General features: G+C 43.8%; 2 protein-coding genes across 2 annotated transcripts in view; one reads left to right on the plus strand and one right to left on the minus strand.

Moving 5' to 3' along the window:
- CCDC38 (coiled-coil domain containing 38) overlaps window positions 1-856 on the minus strand; it is a 40,868-nt gene extending 40,012 nt beyond the window's left edge. The window contains exon 1 of the mRNA XM_029206727.1: window positions 744-856. Coding sequence (XP_029062560.1) covers window positions 744-788 — 45 coding nt within the window. The 5' untranslated portion in view covers window positions 789-856. The remainder of the gene's footprint in view (window positions 1-743) is intronic.
- AMDHD1 (amidohydrolase domain containing 1) lies at window positions 820-18,173 on the plus strand. The gene is made up of 9 exons (XM_029205393.1): window positions 820-1,191; window positions 2,941-3,047; window positions 4,429-4,493; window positions 6,473-6,750; window positions 8,801-9,026; window positions 10,010-10,134; window positions 15,560-15,653; window positions 16,260-16,420; window positions 17,746-18,173. Exons 1-9 carry the CDS (start codon window positions 1,055-1,057, stop codon window positions 17,831-17,833), a joined length of 1,281 nt encoding a protein of 426 aa, XP_029061226.1. The 5' UTR covers window positions 820-1,054; the 3' UTR covers window positions 17,834-18,173.
- The last annotated feature ends 1,806 nt before the right edge of the window (window positions 18,174-19,979 follow it).

Consider the following 19,979-nt stretch of genomic DNA (forward strand, 5'->3'; position numbering starts at 1 on the left):
AGGCCTAACAAAGAGCTTCTAATAAAAGTGTATAAACAAAATAAAATATTTGAGAAACTCAAAACCCAGTGCCTGCCAGTGTATTCACAGCAACTGGCAGGCAGGAAGAGATGTGGCTAAGAATTACAGACCATCTTCCTTAAACAAACTTAATTCGGTCTCCAATCTCGGTGAGGGCAGGCCCCACCGGATACAGTTGCGGTGGGCGACACTGAGCTGAAATCAATCTTACCTCGACGAGTTTGCATTCAGGAGCCGTTCCAACCTATCCTTCAGGAAGGCGGAAGGATAGGGGAAGATGGGCGAAGGCGCCAATCGATTTTTTAGTCTCGGCTCTATCCTCCCCTGCCCTGCTCCCCCTTCATCTCGGGGACCGTGTGGTAGTGGATCCGGGAGCGGAGCGGGCCAACCGCAAAGTGCGCGGCACCCGCGGTACTCGCGGTCGCGCGGACCCTGGAGCGACCCCCCCACCGACTCCCTCTCCTCCCCATCCCCGGGTTCCCTCTGCGGGCGGCCCCCCGAGTCCCAAGCTGCCGCGAGTTTCCGGTCAGAGGTTTCTCCCCACTCTGTCCCCTCCCGGGACTCTGTCTCAGGTTCCGGCCCCTGCCCCTACCCAGGTCCCCCTCCTCCCCCATTCTGCCCACTCCGGGCCCCCTCGCCCTCGGTGACTCCTTTCCGCCAGGTCACGTGATCGTCGCAGCCCGCCTTTCTCTCTCCCCTCTGCAGAGCCGCAGTTTCCTTACCTGTAAAGTAGGGACAGGACTCTCTACCACATTTACCCAGAGCATGACAAAGCGAACAGGAAAGAGAAGATTCCACTATAACGTTTATTACTAATCATCATTCTCGTTGCTGGTACTCTTATTGCCGGTTCGTAGTGGGGGGAGGCGCGCATCCCCGGCGGTCTGGACTGGCAGCTGCTACGAGCGCCCGCCCCCGCCCCGCCCCTCCGTGCTGGCCCCGGGCGGCGCCGCCTGCGGACCTGTCCCTTCTACCGCTGGCCGCCAGCGGCGGGAGCCGCACAGCTTCTGCTAGACCTGCGGTGCGCAGCGACATGGCGGACGGCCACCGCCTCCTGCTGGAGAACGCGCGGCAAGTGGTGCTGGTGTGCGCCCGCGGCGAGCGCTTCCTGGCGTGCGACGCGCTGCGCAGCCTGGCGGTGCTGGAGGGCGCCAGCCTGGTGGTGGGCACGTAAGTGGCCGCGCGCTCTGGAGCTGCGGGCGCCCCGGGTCGTGTGCTGGGGGGCACCGGTCAGCCAAGGCCCAGCTTGGTGCTCTTTCTGTAACTTGTGGGCTGTGGAGGGGAACGCGGTAACAGCCTTTTCGCACCCAGGGAGTCATTGGCACGCCTGCCTTTTAGGCGCCTGTTGCTAATGTATTTGGCCGCCTCCGGTTGTCATTCAGTTGAAGAAACCTCTCTCAAGCTGCACATCCCACTGGGGAGCGTCAAGATCCCGCTTCTGCTGATAAAATATAATTGCAGCAATCTGAAGGCGTAGGGGGTCTCTGCAATGCTTCTTGAAGTGCGGACGGGGGGACCACCTGACTCAGACGGCCTGAGATTTTTTTTTTAAAGACAGACTTCTGATGCCGCCCCCCCATCCCCAGATCTTTTTTCTTTTTTTCAAGTTTTATTGAGATATAATTGGCATACAGCACTGTATAGATTTAAGGTGAACAGCACGATTTGACTTACATACATCGTGAAATGATTACCAGTAAGTATAGTGAACATCCATCCTCTCATATAGATACAAATTCAAAGAAGTAGAAAAAAATTTTTTCCTTGTGACCAGAACTCCTAGGACTTATTCTTTGAACAACTTTCATAAGTAACATACAGCAGTGTTCATTATATTTATCATGCTGTACATTACATCCCTAGTACTTATTTATCTTATAACTGGAAGTTTGTACATTTTGACTACCTTCATCCAATCCCCTCCACCCAGTCCCCACCTATCCCCAGGTCTTTTGAATCAGGATCTCTATGGGTGGAGTTATGAGATCTGAATTTTTACAAAGCACGTCTCCCACCCACTTCGTCTGCACCCCAAAGCTTGAGAACCACAGAAAACGTTCAGATGGCGATGGTTTGGGGTGATAGATAATTAAGATTCAGCCACCAGAAAGAGAGGACATTTTCAGTTATTTTCATTTACACTTCTGAGAATAAAAGAACAGCCAAACTTTGGAAGGGTGGACTTGGAGTGGTAATGAGGGTTGGGTGCCCATCTGAATTGGAGAGCCCATGGCACTGCGATTACACAAGTCTCATCCCTTATCTGAATCTGCTTAGGGTTGTGTAAGAGCCCAGCTTTTAGGGACTCTGTGTGTGTTTGTTTTTAATTAACAAAGAAAAACATTCCCAGTGTTACTGTCAAAAACTTGTTAAAATGAGTTAACAGAATTGCATGGATGTAGGAACCTAGGGCTAGTTGATGGCCGTACTCCACGGAGGATCCAGACCCGACCCCTACTGTCTTGCTCAGCTGAGCACTGCCCTCTTGCTCACAGGCACTCCAACATCCAGGATTGCTGTGCCATCTCTCATTATGGTGTCTACATTCCAGCCAGTAGGAAGTAGGCAGAGAAAACGATCCTATTGGCTAGAACTTAGTCACATGGCCACACCTGGCTGATGGGAGACACGGAAAGGTGGTCTTTATTCTGGGTGGTCATGCCTCCAGCTAAAATTTAGGAATCTAGCACTGTGGGAAAAGGGAACATTGATCTTGGGGAACAATTAGCAATCTCTGCTACACCTGATTTGACTTTTTGCCTTGCATGTGGCTAGAGTCAATTTCCAAAGACACACACTCAAGAAGGAAATACAATAAATATTGACTGACACCGAAAGGCATCAATAATGTGATCATTGGTCAAAATTTTCACAATATTTCCCCCAAAGTTAGTAATAATTTCTTGATTTGTTTTTCAGAGATGGGTTCATAAAAGCCATCGGTCCTGCTGATGATATCCAAAAACAGTTTTCAGAAGAAACATTTCAAGAAAGAATTGACTGTTCCGGGAAATGCATCTTGCCAGGTATTAACCTCTTTTTCAGTAAAGCCCTGAAAGCAGTTTTAGTAGTGTAAAGAGGAAGAGTAGTAGCTTGTTTTAAACAAGGTTTCACAATAATATGAAAATATAATAGCTACTATTTATTGAATTTCTACTAGTAAATGTCTAGCTGCTTTACAAACACACTTTCATGTGGAGTGAAACCGGACTGCCCTGGAAGGTAAGTATCATTATCTACACATTGCAGGTTAGAACACTGATGTTTAGGGGTGAAATATCTTACCCAAGATCTCTAAACAGGTGAAGGGCAAGCTGGGAGTCACACCCATTCATTCACTCCACTTCTTCCCACTCAAATGTTGAAGAGAACCAGCTGTGCTGGGCTTGGGTTCAAAAGCTGTTGGAAGAATTTTATTAATCCATGGCATAGGGGAGGCAAAGACAGCAAATTGCTCTCTGTAATTCCAGAATATACTCTAAATTTGTATAGAGTATGAAACAAAGGACCCATCTCCAGGCGAAAAAACATAAACCAAGAAACCCTAGAGATTTCATTGAAGTTCATTTGTATCTTCAGTGATTGATAACAGAATCAGTTTATTAACCATTATCTCCTACATTTTCTATGTTTTATGTAATCCTCTGAAACAAATTTCACAAATTTTGAGTTCTGCGCAAACACAGAGGCTAGGATTTATACTTGTGTGCTGTGCGCATCTGACAGAGCTTCTACTATCTGGCCCTTGGGGGTCAGGAGAGAAAGTCAGGGTGAAACCTCATGAGAAAGAGCAGAATATGGTAGAGAATATATGGTAGGGACTTTTGGTTTTACTCCGATTGGAACCACTAATGAGCCATTTAATCTATAAGGCACTTTGAATGTTCTGGAAGGACGGACTTTACCAAATTGTACTGGGATAAACAAAAGTTTCAAGTGACCATTTTATAGTTTCTCTTTAATTAAAATATTTTTCTTTCTTAAAGAAAGATTCATCTTTCTGATTTTATACTTTTCCTGCTCAAAGTTGAGGGTAGGGATAGTATTATTCTTTTTCACACCCAGATTCTTCCTTGGTCATATAGTCCTTGGTTTTGCTCAGCTAATAGATTTGACATCCTGTTTTAAAAGGTTGCTTGGTGAGCATGGATTTATTGGGCAAAAGGAGCTGTATTTCTTTAGGAGATATTTTCACCATGTTGAGTCACCCTCCTCCATTAGAGCCTTCTAGACCAACCATGCAGGGAGTCTTCTTGGAACCATGCAGACAAATTCTCCCTTCTCCACCTTCCTCCAAGATGGCTGACCACGATCCTGCTTTCCTAAGAACTGTATAGTAGAGTCTGCCTGCTGTCTAAGTGCTTTCTGTTTCTTAACTTTAAACGTGATTTGATTTATTGATTACAGGTTTAGTGGATGCACACACACATCCAGTATGGGCTGGTGAAAGAGTTCATGAGTTTGCGATGAAGGTAACTGCAATAAACAATAGCAAATCAAAATAAAGCACAAATATAGACGTGGTTTTCTAGAGTTTGTAGGCTGTTAGGCTTTACAACAAATGTTTACATGTCTTTTTAACTGATATTTTTACTGGCTTGGACTATGGAAATCAATTACAACAAAATTAACCAATTTATAACTTGGTGCCAAACCTTTATACTGTGCCCAGGGCTGTCAGTCATTTCAAGTATAATAGTTTTCAAGCTGTTTTAGCTGCTGAATCCTCCTTTTAAAATAGAGCTGACCTGCTTTGCTCACTAATTTCTCCTCTCTTTTCTTTTCCTCATTCCATCCCTTGGTAGCCTTTGAAGGGACTCCAGGAAACAGTTTGAAAATCACCATTCATTGGGGTCAAACTTGGAAAAACATATTATTAATCACAAAAATAAAATGTCTTATATTGTTCCCACTTTTTTTCCAGAAAAATGAAACTTATTAAGAAACATAAATTGTAGTCTTTGTCAGTCATTAATTAGCTGCAGTCAACCCTCAAATCCCTGGTTTGAGCCATTTTCACATTGTTTATTTCCTTGTTTTTAGTAGACTTTATTTTTTAGAGTAGTTTTAGGTTCACAGAACAATTGAATGAAAGGTACAGAGATTTCCCATATACCACTGCTCCCTGCCCCCTGCCCAAAGCACAGCCTTTTCCATTTTCAACATCCCTGACCAGAGTGGTACATTTGTTACCATGGATGAACCTACATTGACACATCATCATCACCCAGAGTTCATAGCTTTCATGACTGTTGACTCTTGTTGTGCATCCTTTAGGTTTGGGCAAATGTGTAATGACATGCCCCCACCATTGTAGTATCATACAGAGTAATTTTACTGCCCCCAAAATCTTCTCTGCTCTGCCTCTTCATCCCTGTCTCCCCCGAGTCCCTGGCAACCACTGATCTTTCTACTGTCTCCATAGTTTTGCCTTTTCCAGAATGTCATAGACTTGGAATCCTACAGTACGTAGCCTTTTCAGGTTGTTCCCTCCGTGTCTTTTCTTCACACTGTTTTTTAAAAACCTGTGCAGCCTAACAGCTAAATTGGATTATTTCAGAAAAAGAAAAAATTTCTTCAAAAATTGTCTACCTTTCTCAACAATCTAGAACTGTTTTTAAGACTTTCGTAAATCATTGAATTTCAGAGCCGAAAATCAACCTTAGAGATTTACGGTCCAATTCTCTCATTCGATGATGCAGAAAGTGATGCAAAAAGGGCCAAACCCATCAGGTGTTGGTTTTTCTTTTTAACACGAAATGAACGAAGATCATTTATTATAAAACCATTGAAACTTTCCTTAAAAGCTCGAGTTTGCAATAACTTGAACGTGACAGAATTAAGAACAGAAGGGAAGGGTGTGACTAAGGGAGCCCCGCAGGCGGGGACACTTTGTTTGCACCACACTCCCTGCTGCCCAGAGTAACAGGGGTCCAGTGGGATCCCAGAAAGAGCCTCTTTATTTGCTTGAGTGACAGAGGTCAGGCCCGAAACTCTAGGTGGCCAAATACTGAGGGGTGGAAATGCTCTGGGTCTCTTAGTGGGGACTTGAATAAACCACAGTGAGGTCCCTAATCGCCTAAGCTTTGCTTTCTCATAGGTACCGAGACTAGCTGGTACACACCGAGACTGACTGGCTTGTTAAAATACCGAAATACTTTTGTACCTGTTGGTAAACTGTCGCTAGCCTGAGGCCCCAAGTCCTCCCCACATCTCCCATTTCTGCCATCCCAGTCCCTTCCTGAAACACCTCTGACCCCTGCAACTCCCCACCACCCTGGCAGAGTAGGCACTTCCAGAAGGATGGTGCCCCACCATCCTTCCTGATCGGTTGGTGCCTGTGCCATATCCATTGTCAGTCATGTCGAATATCACCCCTGTACGTAGGTTCTGTAGAGCTGCCTGCAACCTCCCTGCATTTTGCAGACCTAAGGGTGAACCGTGTGTTCAGTTGGCAGGAGCCACATACATGGATATCCACCAGGCTGGAGGAGGGATCAACTTCACGGTGGAGCGCACGCGCCAGGCCTCGGAGGAGGAGCTGTTCAGTTCCTTCCAGCAGCGGCTTGGGTGCATGATGAGGGCGGGGACAACGCTGGTGGAGTGCAAGAGCGGATACGGCCTCAGCCTGGAGACGGAGCTCAAGATGCTACGCGTGATTGAGCGCGCCCGGCGGGAGCTGGACATCAGCATCTCAGCCACTTACTGCGGGGCTCACTCGGTGCCAAAGTAACCTCAGCCGAAGGGACCGGGGTTTAACTCAGGGTACTGAGAACGCAGAAGGGCTCATGTGGTGCCTAAGTAGGGCTGCGTTCTCCAGGGAGTGAAGGTGCACCAGCACATTAGCTCTTGCAGAGGGACGAGTAGAACCTTTGGAAAGGTGTTCTGATTCCAACCTTCAGGCGTCTCACACACATGGGTTTAGGAAGGCGGGCCCCACCAGACCCATTCGTTTGCAAGTCCCTTAATAGTGAAGGAAGAGGAGGTGTTCAAAACTCTTGGTTAACAAAAAGAAATTCCCCTGATAGGTCCTTTAAAATGACAGATATTAATTTAAATAGTTTCCCATGACAGTGAGCCCAAAGGCACTTCAGGAATTGAGTAACACCCCGTGGGAGGTAGATCAAATCTTGACGTCAAGATGACATAGGGAGGTTTTTATTTTTGTTCACCTGTTTGCTTGTTTAGCAGCAAACATTTTTGTTTTAATGCTGTAAATGTTTTTTTCAGCTTTCCTCTTTACCTAGAAAGTTCCTCCTGTATGGATTTGCTGTAGAGAATTCTCTCCCCTTCTGCGTCTACATCTCATCCATCCCGGAATTACTAGATCAGAAGGCCTGCAGTCCTAGAACCAAACGATCCAAAAGAAATCCAGGACTTGAAAATTCGCAGACGTCTCCAAAGTCTTAGTGCAGTTTTAAGTGGTGATAACTAACTTAGATAATAAATGCTGCAGGCTTACAAAAATGGTTTAATCACATAAATAGCCCATTTAATTAAGTCATATTCATAAGTTAATTAAATCTTTTAAGGTTAATCATTAAAAAATGTGTACATTTCTTTAGTTCTGTGAACTTTGACAAAGAAAATTTTAATGTTAATATTTCATTTACCATCTTTAATCAAACGAACTAAAAAAATTAACATTGAAATTATTATGAAAAATTTACAGAACTAAGTAGAAAAGAAATATAAATACTTAATATTTCCAATGATGTCTGTTGTATGTTTTTAGCATTTATACTTCTGAAATTATTATGGCTTGAAACTGCACTAAGACTTTTGGGATATCCTGTCTATTATAGTCTGTTTTTTTTTTTTTTTTTTTTTTAGTAGGAAAGACAATGTGACATGGCAGAAAAGTCTCAGGCTTTGGAGGGACACCAGACCTGGGTTTGAGTCTAGCTTAGCTACTTCCAGCTGGGTGATTTTGAGTTAAGTTTTGATCATTTAACTTTTCTGAACATGAATTGCTTATCTGTAAACCAGCTAAATAACACGCTTATCCTGTATGGTTGTCTCGAGAATTAGAAACAGCATATATAAGTATGTGTCTCCTCAGAGCCCACCTCTATCTACCCACCCAGATGGTTTTTGCTGAGAGCCTTCTGTGTGCCAAACACAAGGCTAAAGTTTTACAGAAAATTTCTCCATCTGCCAGTGAGCCTCTGAGGTCTGATCTTGATCCCCGAAGATAAAGCCTGAGGCCCAGAGGATGCCAAATGACGTCTACATCATGTGTCCAAAGTTATACAGCTAGCAAGTGGCGCAGCTCTGTGTCTGACTTCAAAAGCCCAGACCTTTCTCATATATAACTACCCCAGAATCTTAGAAAGAATTTCAGGGCCTCCTACTGTCTTCTTCCCCTATGTCTGATGAGACAGAAAGCCTTAGGCAGATGCTCCTAGAAACAGTGTGGAGGAAGAAAAAGTCAGGGAAACAGCTTGGCCCAGGTAAGGGGCTCATGGTTGGGTTGTCAGGGAAGCATCCAGGATGTCCTCTACGTGTCCCAAAGGCAACCCAGATGTGCCAGAATGGATGAACCATCTGAGTCTCTGCCTATAGGGTCAGTGTATACAGAAGTCTTATCAATACCTCTGCTATGTAGGCTCATCCCGATTGCTAAGAGTCCTGAGTTATAGCTTTGATCTTCTCTTTACCTTTCTGGGGCTTGGGGTCATTTACCTACAATTTCTCAGGTTCTCCAAGTGCCAAAAAAACCCTTTCTCCAATTAAAAAAAAACTTGCCCACGGTAATCTCACTTTCTTCTTCCCTCAGAGGAAAAACTGCTACTGAAGCCGCTGATGACATCATCAATAACCACCTCCCAAAGCTGAAGGAACTTGGCAGAAATGGGGAAATACACGTTGACAATATAGATGTGTTCTGTGAGAAGGGCGTCTTTGATCTCAATTCCACCAGAAGGATTCTTCAAAGTGGGAAAGATATAGGGTTACAGATTAACTTCCATGGGGATGAACTCCACCCAATGAAGGCTGCTGAGGTATGGGTGACCTTTTGCTTTTCCTTTGTCGACACTCGTGCTGTGGAAAACTTAATGAGTTTGTTCAAAGGAAGGAGTAACTCTCTGAAAAGATAGAGAACGGGGAAATTTGTTTGAAATATGTGCAGGTTGGTGTGGTTGAGCCTTGGAATCCCAGACTTTTTTGCTGATCATTTACTTTTATTATTTCCTCCTGGTGATACTAGTAGAAAAAAGAAGTACCTTTGTGATCTCATTCACTAAATTCACAACCTATTTTGATTGGCACGCAAAGCCACCCTAGCTCAGTCTGTTAATTTCACAGGTAGCTTCTAGGGCCTTTCTGTGGCAGCATCCAGAGGGCTTTTAGTGGAGCATACCATTAATAGCCACAGGATGATTTTCACATCTATGTGTCTTTTCCAGATTAATTTATTCATGCTTTCTACAAATAGTTGAGTATCTGCTGTGTGCCGGGCATTGTTCTAGGCACTGAGAATTCAGCAGTAAGACGCACCAAATCCCTGCAGTTGGGGGTCTAGCTCTTTCCTCTAAGCCCTGGAGCTACATAAACAACTGCCCTTGGGGCATAAATACAGATGTAGATAGTCTACATGTGTCTCGACCACCACGCGTTCAATATGATCTCTTAATATCACGTCCAAATCTTGTCCCGTGTTTCCTGCCCCAGTGAATGACGTCATTATCCATCTGTTGCCTAAGTCGAGACCCTGGATATCATTTTGACTCCTCCCTCCCCCTCACCTACTGCATTTCAGCCAACCAGCAAGTCCTCCCAATTCTCCTCCTAAATATCTCTGGATCCACTTCACCACACTGCCCACTTCAGATCACCGAGCTTGTGCTCGTGAGAGGTAGTTGGCAAGAAATCTTAATAATAGAGTGCTGTCTATTTTTGCAGGAAAAACCATTTGCTGGCACGTTATTGATTTGTTGTTGCTGTTGGTGAAACTTCTCTCTGTCTCTCTGCCCATTCTGTTTAGCTCGGGGTGGAACTGGGAGCCCAGGCAATCAGTCACCTGGAAGAAGTGAGTGATGAAGGCATTGCTGCCATGGCAGCGGCCAGGTGCTCTGCTGTCCTCCTGCCCACTACGGCCTACATGCTGAGGTGAGGTTGTTTCTCCCCCCAGCATGAGAGCTGCAAGTATAAGCTGTGGACACACAGACTTCCAAGATGCCCAAATATTCATCACCCTTACAAATCCCTTAAAAATGCAGATCAGGGGCTTCCCTGGTGGCGCAGTGGTTGCGAGTCTGCTGCCGATGCAGGGGACATGGGTTCGTGCCCCGGTCCGGGAAGATCCCACATGCTGCAGAGCGGCTGGACCTGTGAGCCATGGCCGCTAAGCCTGCACGTCCGGAGCCTGTGCTCCGCAACGGGAGAGGCCACAACAGTGAGAGGCCCGCGTACCGCCAAAAAAAAAAAAAAAAAAATGCAGATCAGGAAAACTTAACTCATGGAAGATGCTAATACTGGTATGATATTTGTAATGAATTACCCCGAGGAAGGAGCTTAGACCCAAATTGTGTTTGAGTGGTGGGATTACTGGGGAGAGTGGCGCTTTCTTTTTTTTTCTTCCTCATTTTTGGAATTTTCCAATTAAAAATCAATATGCATTATTTTTATAATTAGAAAATAGTGATATAGGCTTTATACTTTAAAAAAACATGCATAAGATATTAGGGATATTTCACAGTATTCTGAATCTGAATGAGCTGCTTTCTAAGAGGATACAAGTGGGGACCATAATCCTCATAAATCCTGGGAATGGGAGGAAAGAGGAGATGTCTAAGTATATTTTGTGGCACCTCCCCGGGGATTTGGCTGTGTGCCCTCAATGGATTGAGTCCATGTAGTCCATCTTTTATCATGGCCATTGCTCCAGTTCAAATATGAGACCTGAGGTCTCCTGACTCATTGAACCACTTCCATGACAGCCACCGAATTTGTGGTCAGAAGGTCCAGCATTCAAGAGGCAGTTGATTTCCTCTTAGGACTGGGTGCTTTCTCTGCGGTTGTGGTACATGTTTTTTTTGTGGGGAGGGGCGTGATTCCGCAGTTATGGCCTTAGGACAGTGGTTCTCAAACTTGGAGTGATTTTGCTCCTCAGGGGATATTTGACAGTATCTGGAGACATTTTTGGTTGTCACAACTAGGGGGTGTCACTGGCATCTAGTGGGTAGAGGCCAGAGATGTTGCTAAACATCCTACAGTGCACGGAAAAACCTTCTACAACAAAGAATCATCCAGTCCAAGACATTAATTGTGCTGTGATTCAGAAACTCTGCCTGAGGGATTGGAAAAACAGGTTCAAGTAACTTTTTTTTTTTTTTTTTTTTTTAATGGTTGTGGCCTCACTGTTGTGGCCTCTTCCGTTGCGGAGCAGAGGCTCCGGACGCGCAGGCTCAGCGGCCATGGCTCACGGGCCCAGCCGCTCCGCGGCATGTGGGATCTTCCCAGACCAGGGCACGAACCTGTGTCCCCTGCATCGGCAGGCGGACTCTCAACCACTGCGCCACCAGGGAAGCCCATCAAGTAACTTTTATAAGGGAGAAGAAAGGAATATTGCAGTGCTTTTTTCAAATTTATTATGATTTTATACACACACATATATATAAAATATTATACATTTCTCTTATTACTATTCTCTTAAAGAGTGGACATAATGTAGGTTACCGTCAGGAAATCTCCATCAATAACTATTCTCAGTATGACCAGCTGCTTTCCTTGCAAATCTCAGTAGTCATCGGAGCCGTCAATCAAGACTTAATCTGGTTAATTTTCCACCACCCAAGGAATAAGTTTTTACAAAAGAAAAGGATTCCTTTAACTCACCTTGAATCTCTTAAGACAGAGCAAAAATCTGAGACCTGCGGTGCTGGAGGGCAGTTCAGCATTAAAAGTCTGCACTTTGTCCCTATGCCAGTGGCAGCTGCCACGTGCCATCACCACAAGATGGGTTTAACACCCTGTTTGGATGACAGGGGCAACCAAAGGGAAAGCCACGCTCTTCTCTGGCTTCTCTGTTTCTGTATTTCTCTGATCTCTCCACCAGGAGGAACCTGCAGGTTTCCCCGCTGCGCCCTGAACTCTCTGGACTCTCATTTCCGGAATAACCATTGCCTTATGCCACTCAAGGGCTTCTTTTAATCATTATTTTATGCATCTTTGTATATAATATTTAAATTTATTCAGGACACATTCACCTTAGCTTATCTGGAGCCCCCTTTATAATTGTACTGCCTTGTACATACATATATTTTTCCTCCTTAAGTAATTCGGGAAAGGGAGGGGAGGCCGTCAGAGTGACCGGCAGGGAAATTTTAACGTCTACCCTTTCCTCACTCTGTATCTCCGCTTCACTCACCTCTCTCACGCATTGTCCTAGCAGAGAAACACTATTTTAAGTGGTCCTGGAAACTGCCTGTCGTAGACTGGGAATGCTTCAAGGGCAAGTGTCACCTTTGTACCCCCAATCCTTGATTAATTTCTGTATTCAACACGCGTGTTGGGGGCCCATTACTTGTCAGGCACTGTTCTAGGCACTGTGGATCCAGCCACAAGTAAAACAGAGTCTTGTCCTCAAGGAGCTTACATTCTAATGGGGGAGAGACAATGTGCAAACCGACCAACGAACATAGAAAATGTCAGGTGATGCTTGGTGCTGTGAAAACAATCCAGGTGAGGCGAGAGGATAGAGAGTGTTTGAGGGGAGGGTGCTGTGTTTTTAGGATGGTCAGGGAAGGCTTTTGGAGGAGGGGACATTTGGGCAGAGACCTCCAGGAAGTGAGGGAGCAAGCCATATCTGGGGGAAGGAGCCGGGATAACTAGAAGAGTGTTCTGAGTGGATGGATGGTGAGTGCAGCGGTAGAAATGCACTGAGAGTATTTGAAGAACGGCAAGAGTGAGGCCAGAGAGGCACAAGCCAGGCAGGGAGAGATAGGAGACGAGGCCAGAAAGAGGGGCAGTTCTTGAAGGGCTGAGTTCATGGTGCAGACAGCAAGCCCACGGGAAGCCACTGAGAGTGGTTCAAAGCACGGCGACATGATCTAACTTATTTTTCTAAAAAATCCCTCTGGCTGCTAGGAAGAGAATATATTTTAAGGGCTTGAGGGTAGAAGCAGGAAAGCCAGTTAGGATGGTCTTAACAAATATCCTAGCAAGCAGTGATGGTGACTTGGATCCAAGGTGGTAGCAGAGGGATATAAAAATGAGTTGGATTCTGGATGTAGTTTTAAGGGGGAGCCAACAAGATTTTCTGATGGGTTGGATGTGGACTGTGAGAAATGACTCAAGGATGACTCTGAGGCTTTAGTACCTGGCACAGAGTTTTCACTAATGGGATGGTTTTAGAATGACTGGCTGAGTTAATGACCAGGCAAGTTTTATTGGTCTCCATGTGTTAGATACCATATGCTTTTCATTGAAGCTGCCAAGAAGTCCCTGTATTTTGGGGAGAAAATAAAACTGAGGTGCAATGAAAACACAGTAATAAAAAATTAAAGAATTCCTTTAACAAAAGATAATCAATCAGCTATTAATACCAGGCACTGTACTGGTACTAGAGACACAACGGTGAATAAGACACACATGGTCCTTCACGGAATTTGCAGTCTAAGCGTATGAAACATGATCAATGAATAGACAGTAATACCTATAGAGGTAATGAAAAGGATAATCACTTCTGGCTGAGTGACCAGGGAAAGTGAGCATGGGTGGGTGAGAGGTGAGCTGGGCCTGGGAATATGAATGCATTTCAGGGAGGGGTGGATATTCTAGGCAAGGAGGACGGCAGACTCAGAAATGTACACATAGAAAACCCCAGTGGTTCGAGTGCAGTATTGGGTAGGACAGGGATGAGAAAGGAGGCCCTGAAAGAAGTGTGGGCTCAGTTTGTGGGGAGCCTCGAATGCCAAACTTAGGTGGACTTTGTATAAAACATAAATAGAACCTATTCTGAGCACAGAATTATTATTAGTTATTAATAATTGATATATTAATTATTAATAATAAAGTTATTCTATTCTTTGCCATATTTAGTACACTCCTAGAATATAACAGTATCATTCATTCATTCAATCAAAAATATTCATTAGCCAGAGACAGGACTGGGTGCTGGGACAAATTATAAGAAAAAGAAATAATCCTTTCAGTGATCCTTAGCCCCTGCTGGACTTGCCAGCAGAGGGGCAGGTGTAATAGTCTCAATACTTTACAACCAACCGATCAATCAAATTGAACTTAAGGCTAGAGTAGGGTCTCAAAGGAGGGGTCAGGGTTACCCTCAGCAGCTTTATTTAAAGACAGCTCCTGGGCAGTACAGGTTCATAATGGGTGAGTACCAGCCCACTATCATTGTCATGAAACAATAGCTATTGTTTCTAAAATGGAGGCGTGTGGGGTGCTGGGGAAGCCAGAGGAAATGAGGGCCAACAAGGTGACTGGGAAGGCTTTCCAGCGGAGGTCTCTCCTTGACCAAACTTCATTCAGGCTCCTCTGAGCCCCTCTCTCCACTAAACCTCAATCTTGCCTATAAACCTACAGGCTCTTAGCACAAATGATTTTATTCACCCACCCTCCCCAACATTATGAAACTTGAACAAACACTGGCATAGTTTCTAACAGCTCCAGGATGCCTCCCTAGAATGAGCCCAGGCCCCCTTAGAATACCTGTCTGAGAAAGCCCAACCTGCCAGGAAAATTAACTGTTTTTTCCAGTAAAACCTGGTGATAGGCAGATAGGCCTCTGAACTTCCTCTTAGAGCAGTTACTTTAAAAAGCTTGCAAGGGCTTCCCTGGTGGCGCAGTGGTTGAGAGTCCGCCTACCGTTGCAGAGGACACGGTTCGTGCCCCGGTCCGGGAAGATCCCACATACCGCGGAGCGGCTGGGCCTGTGAGCCATGGCCGCTGAGCCTGTGCGTCCGGAGCCTGTGCTCCGCAGCGGGAGAGGCCACAACAGTGAGAGGCCCGTGTACCGCAAAAACAAAAGAAAAAAAAAGCTTGCAAGGAGGTTAGGGAGATACCCAATCCAGGAAGAAGCACAAATATGTTACATATTAGTTTCTTGGGCCTTCAAAAATTTAAAGGACCTATAATAATGTTTGAGACCCCCTCTCCCTCCCAAAAAAAGGAGAGGGAGAGATATGAACAAAAAATTGTAAAATATTAATTTAAAAAGCATTATTTAAACCTCATTGTTTATATTTGGGAGTCAAAAAAAGTTTATTACATTTGAAAACAATTTTAAGTTTTCTTCCTTTGCAAGAATCTCTGAATATATATAAAGATTGTCATGATAATCCCAAATTTAAAAGGTTAGCCATAGCCAAGTGATTTCAAAAGCAGGCTGATAAAAATCAGGAGTCCTGGGGTTCTGCTGGACGCCACCACTAATCACTTAAGCTTGAGTTTTCTGTTTCTTCTTCCAGAACACGAAGGGGTTGGATATCTTTAAGTCTGCTTCAACTCTGAACATCTGTTCTTCAAAAGTTCCACTTCTAGAGACTGACATCCTTTTTTTCCCTCTTCTTAGACTGAAGCAACCTCGAGCCAGGAAAATGTTAGATGAAGGGGTAATAGTCGCTCTGGGCAGCGATTTCAACCCTAATGCGTATTGTTTTTCAATGGTAATTATTTTTAATGTGCCTTTCATAGTCTATGAAACTTCTACCAAGCATATAAATAATTTAAAAATATTTCACTAACTGTTAAAATGTTTCAAAGATCTGAAAAGATTTTCCTGTGAAACAAGGAAAGAGCGTGGACAGCAGTGTAATTGGATATTTCTGTGCCACTTGAATGCCTCCAGGCTGAGAGAGAAGAGAGAAGGTTCTATTGATACTATGCCTTGGCGCAGCCTCTGGGCATTGTGGTTTTACAGTAAAACCTATTTCCCCTCTCAGAATTGCGTAAGCTCAAGGAAGGTTAGTAAGTTATAGTAAGTAAATATGGAGGTGAGCTTCATCTTACACAGTAAGTGGCCTTGAAAAGTAATAAATAAATATTAAATACATATAGGGGGTGGGTGGGTAAGTAATCTCTATCATAAACGAATCTTTCCCAAAGCATAAGGATCTTTACGAGTAAATGTAAATTTAACTTTTCTCATACTAATTTAGCCAGCTCCACTTATACATTTAACTATCATTATTTGTTGTGCGGTGTTGAGAAATGTCCTAGGTGGCAGCTGCCGTTTTGTTGCTTTTCTCCAATGCTTTTCTTTTCCGTCTTAGCCGATGGTCATGCACCTGGCCTGTGTGAACATGAGAATGTCCATGCCCGAGGCCTTGGCCGCTGCCACCATCAATGCCGCTTACGCCCTGGGAAAATCTCACACTCATGGATCTTTGGAAGTAGGCAAACGGGGAGATCTCATTATCATCAATTCATCCAGGTGAGTGTTCTCCCAGCCGAGCCATTTTATTGTATGCCCACTGTAATATGGAGACTTGGTTTAAATCCCTTTTCCACGGATTATTAGTGTCAGGCTCTGTATAAGCTCAGCAGCTACCCAGTCTTCTTAGTGTCACCCCTTTCTAAGCAAAAACTCTCCCTCCAGGTCCTAAACTGCAGGGTAGACCAACTTTTCTGGTCTCTTCATCCATCTTATATCTTTCATGGATCTCCAGGTTTCTGTTCTGTTTACCTGGACTTTGGACTTGTGCCCTCTGGCCTGTGTTTGTTTTTCTTCTTGGGTTCTGACCTTTTCTGCTTGTGTTGGGCCACGCAGGTCCCAGCTCTGGCTTGTCATCCTGGTTCTGATTCATTACCTCTCTGACTTCTCATTCCTGCTGGATCCCAAAAGCCTTGCTTCAGTTTTCCTGCCTCGTGTTTTGTATTACTCGCTCACAGCCTGCTGCCTCCTGGGCCTCCAGTGTAACAAGCTGAGCTTTATTGTTCTAAATCTTAAAGTTGTGAATCCTATGGTGTCTGGACCCTAGCAAGCCTCTGCCAGGCCTTGGACCTCATGTTCAACAGAAGAGAGTGGCTCCATCATAATTCTACTCTCAAGGGTCATAAGCCATTGTCTCTATCGAGAGTGACGCTGGTGTTACCACTCATGCATCATTTAACTGAAGCAAATTTTTTTTTTTTTTACTGTTCCAATAACACTTTATTTATGGACATTGAAATTTGAATTTTATATAATTTTTATGTCACAGAATATTATTGTCTTTGTTTTCCATTTTAAGTCCTAATTTAGAAAACCCCAAACAAGACTATCTTAGCTCAAGAGCAATAAAACGTAAGCAGCAGGCCAGATTTGGCCCACAGACCACAGTTTGCCAACTGCTAGTCCAGAACAGTGGTTCTCAAAGTGCAGTCCCAGCAGCAAGGGCATCCTCTGAGAATTTGTTGGAAATGCAACTTCTCAGGCCTCTTGGACAGTCTACCAAACCAGAAACTCCAGGAGTGGGCCTAGCATCTCTGTCTTAAAAAGTCTTCTAGGTGAAAAAGATACATGCTAAAGTTTGAGAAGCACTGATCTGGAGTCATTGTTCTAATGTGAATCAAATATTTTAAGATCAAATACTTAATATCATTAAACAATATTGGATTTATCATAGACTAATTATCATAGTACTCTACCATTTTTTAAAAAGCCCAAATATTAACTACTAAGTATAAAAAAATTTTAGAGAATGTATTTTGAAATTAGCATTTATTGACAGAGTGATAATTTTGACTTGTATCCGTTTATGTTTGATTTCTTTCTAGATGGGAGCATTTGATTTACCAGTTTGGAGGCCATCACGAATTAATTGATTATGTTATAGCTAAAGGAAAAGTCATCTATAAAAAATGATTGATCTGTAAGGAAAGAGCACACTGTTCTACTGTTTAAGTCAATACAGTTATATTAAAAGTTAAAATACCTTAGTAGGTTACCAGAATGATGTCACTTAAATCTGTTTCTGTATTTTGTTTATCCACTTGAAAAACCCAGGGGATTCACTTATTTTAACATGTGCACCTGGACGTATAAGCAAGTAAACCATTGGTGATGATAATCTCAAAGGATTAAATTACTTCACAAAGATTTTCTATACATATTCTGCAGGTTAATATGGTGGAGTATCACAGAAATGCCTTTGTGGGGAAATGCAGATTGGCAAATAGGTAGACATGGCTTAAAATTCCCATTTTGCTTCTACTTTTCAAATTTCAATTCTTAGACTATATTTACTGAAAATTGCGGGGGGGGGAGTGGGAAATCCAAGTCAAATGCCACAAACTAAGCTAAAATGTAGCCATCTGTAATAAGCAAATAGTTTTTCTTTTCCCCACACAGTGTGTCTTTCTAGGTGCTCTTCGAATGCATTAGGGTCCTCTGAGGGAAGGTGTTCTTCTGTTTTCTTCTCAACCCTTGCAATAGAGCTTCACAGCAGAGCTCAGGACTTGTCATTTTGTACACAAGTATAGGGACCTTCTTGTAACAGATGCATTTTGACCAAATCCAATAATGTAATTTTTTTAAAAGTTTTAAAGTTTTTGATTCTTCACATTACAAATGTATAAAAAAATCTATAGCTTTCAATAAATATTTGCTGTCACTATTATTGTTGTTGTTTACAGCCCTGGAAGCCAGTCAGTGGTGTCTATTAGAACCTTTTAGGAAATGAACAAATTACAGAAGAAAGTGGATTACATAAAGAAAAAGTGGATGACTATATAAACGAGTGTTTCTAAAGCCATGTGTTTACTTGAAATGTTTTTAAACGCTTTGATCATTCTTACAATCACAACTGCATGATAAAACTTTGTCCTATTTATGAAGAAATGACGAGAGAAGTAAACATTAAGTACCCAAATTATCACCTATTTCAAGTTAATAGAGCCTGAACCAATGAGGCTTTACTGTATTCAACATAGATCAACTCAAGATACCCCTTGTCAGAAGGTTAAGGGTAACAGGGCACATCGCTATTCCGGGCTAGTAGCGTGGGGTACCTGGAGCTCTGCCCCTCACATGCTTGGCGAAGAAGCCGTGAGGGGGTGTGGGAAGCATGAGTTGCTGTGGGAGACGCCTCCCCTATGACCAGTTTCCTAGTCGATGGTGGGAGTTTGGGATGCAGGAGATACATATAAAGGCCCAAACTAAAGATTAGGTCTGTCCTGGAACCCAAGCCATGTAGAAGTATATCCTTATAACTACGGAATAAAAAGGTGAAGCACTTCCTATTTTCTTTCTAGGAGATATTCACTCTACACAAGGAGTGTTCATGTCTTTTTTGAATGAAAGCAGAAGATACCCACCTGGAACTGCTTTAGTCCTCCCAGGCTAGTGTCCTGTAAGCTCTTGCAACTCATAGGAGCTGGCTGGAAATGCAGAACTTCAGTTCTACTCCAGACCTGCTGAAACAGAATCTGGTCTTGACAAGCCCACAGGTATTTGTATGCCCGTTCAAGTCTGAGAAGGGCTGTGGTCTAGACCCTAGCCACACGGACTTTCACACTGTGCCTCAAAATTGCCATTTGTTTTTGCTGCTCCAGGCCTTGCAGCACTGTTCCCTCTGCCTGGAGTGCTTGCCCTCTCTTCTCTAAGTGGGAAGTCAGAGCTAGCCACTGCCCCCCACACCAAGCTCCCATTCCTCTATGATAGCCTCTATAGCATTGCAATCAAACTGCCTTTCCCTTTAGATTGTGTGTTAGTAGAGGGCAGTGGCCTGGTCATGTCCCCAGGATCTAGTGTAGTGACTGGTTCATAGTAGGCGATCAGTGAATGAATTAATGAATGGCTGCACAAGCATACAGACGGTCCTAGGGAAAACTGCTTATTAAAACACACTCAGCAGGCCAACCCAGGAACGCAGTGTTAAGGAAAATGCTTGTTATGTATATTGGAAAAAGCATATGAATTCGGAATATAATGGATGATGCTTACGGGGTAGTAAAGTGGAAAAGTGAAACCCAGCGAGAAACAATTCCATGGCTGGGTGGAAAAGGGCATG

This window comes from Monodon monoceros, unplaced genomic scaffold (assembly GCF_005190385.1).
Source record: "Monodon monoceros isolate NGI ecotype Baffin Bay Population unplaced genomic scaffold, NGI_Narwhal_1 Super_Scaffold_6, whole genome shotgun sequence".
NCBI lineage: Eukaryota > Metazoa > Chordata > Mammalia > Artiodactyla > Monodontidae > Monodon > Monodon monoceros.

What these genes read in the sequence shown, in the direction of transcription:
- AMDHD1 (XM_029205393.1), top strand. Translation starts at nt 1,055, where the DNA reads ATGGCGGACGGCCACCGCCTCCTGCTGGAGAACGCGCGGCAAGTGGTG. An exon ending in GCCAGCCTGGTGGTGGGCAC is followed by an intron (nt 1,192 to 2,940) that starts GTAAGTGGCCGC and finishes TTTGTTTTTCAG; the next exon opens with AGATGGGTTCATAAAAGCCA. An exon ending in ACCCAATGAAGGCTGCTGAG is followed by an intron (nt 9,027 to 10,009) that starts GTATGGGTGACC and finishes CATTCTGTTTAG; the next exon opens with CTCGGGGTGGAACTGGGAGC.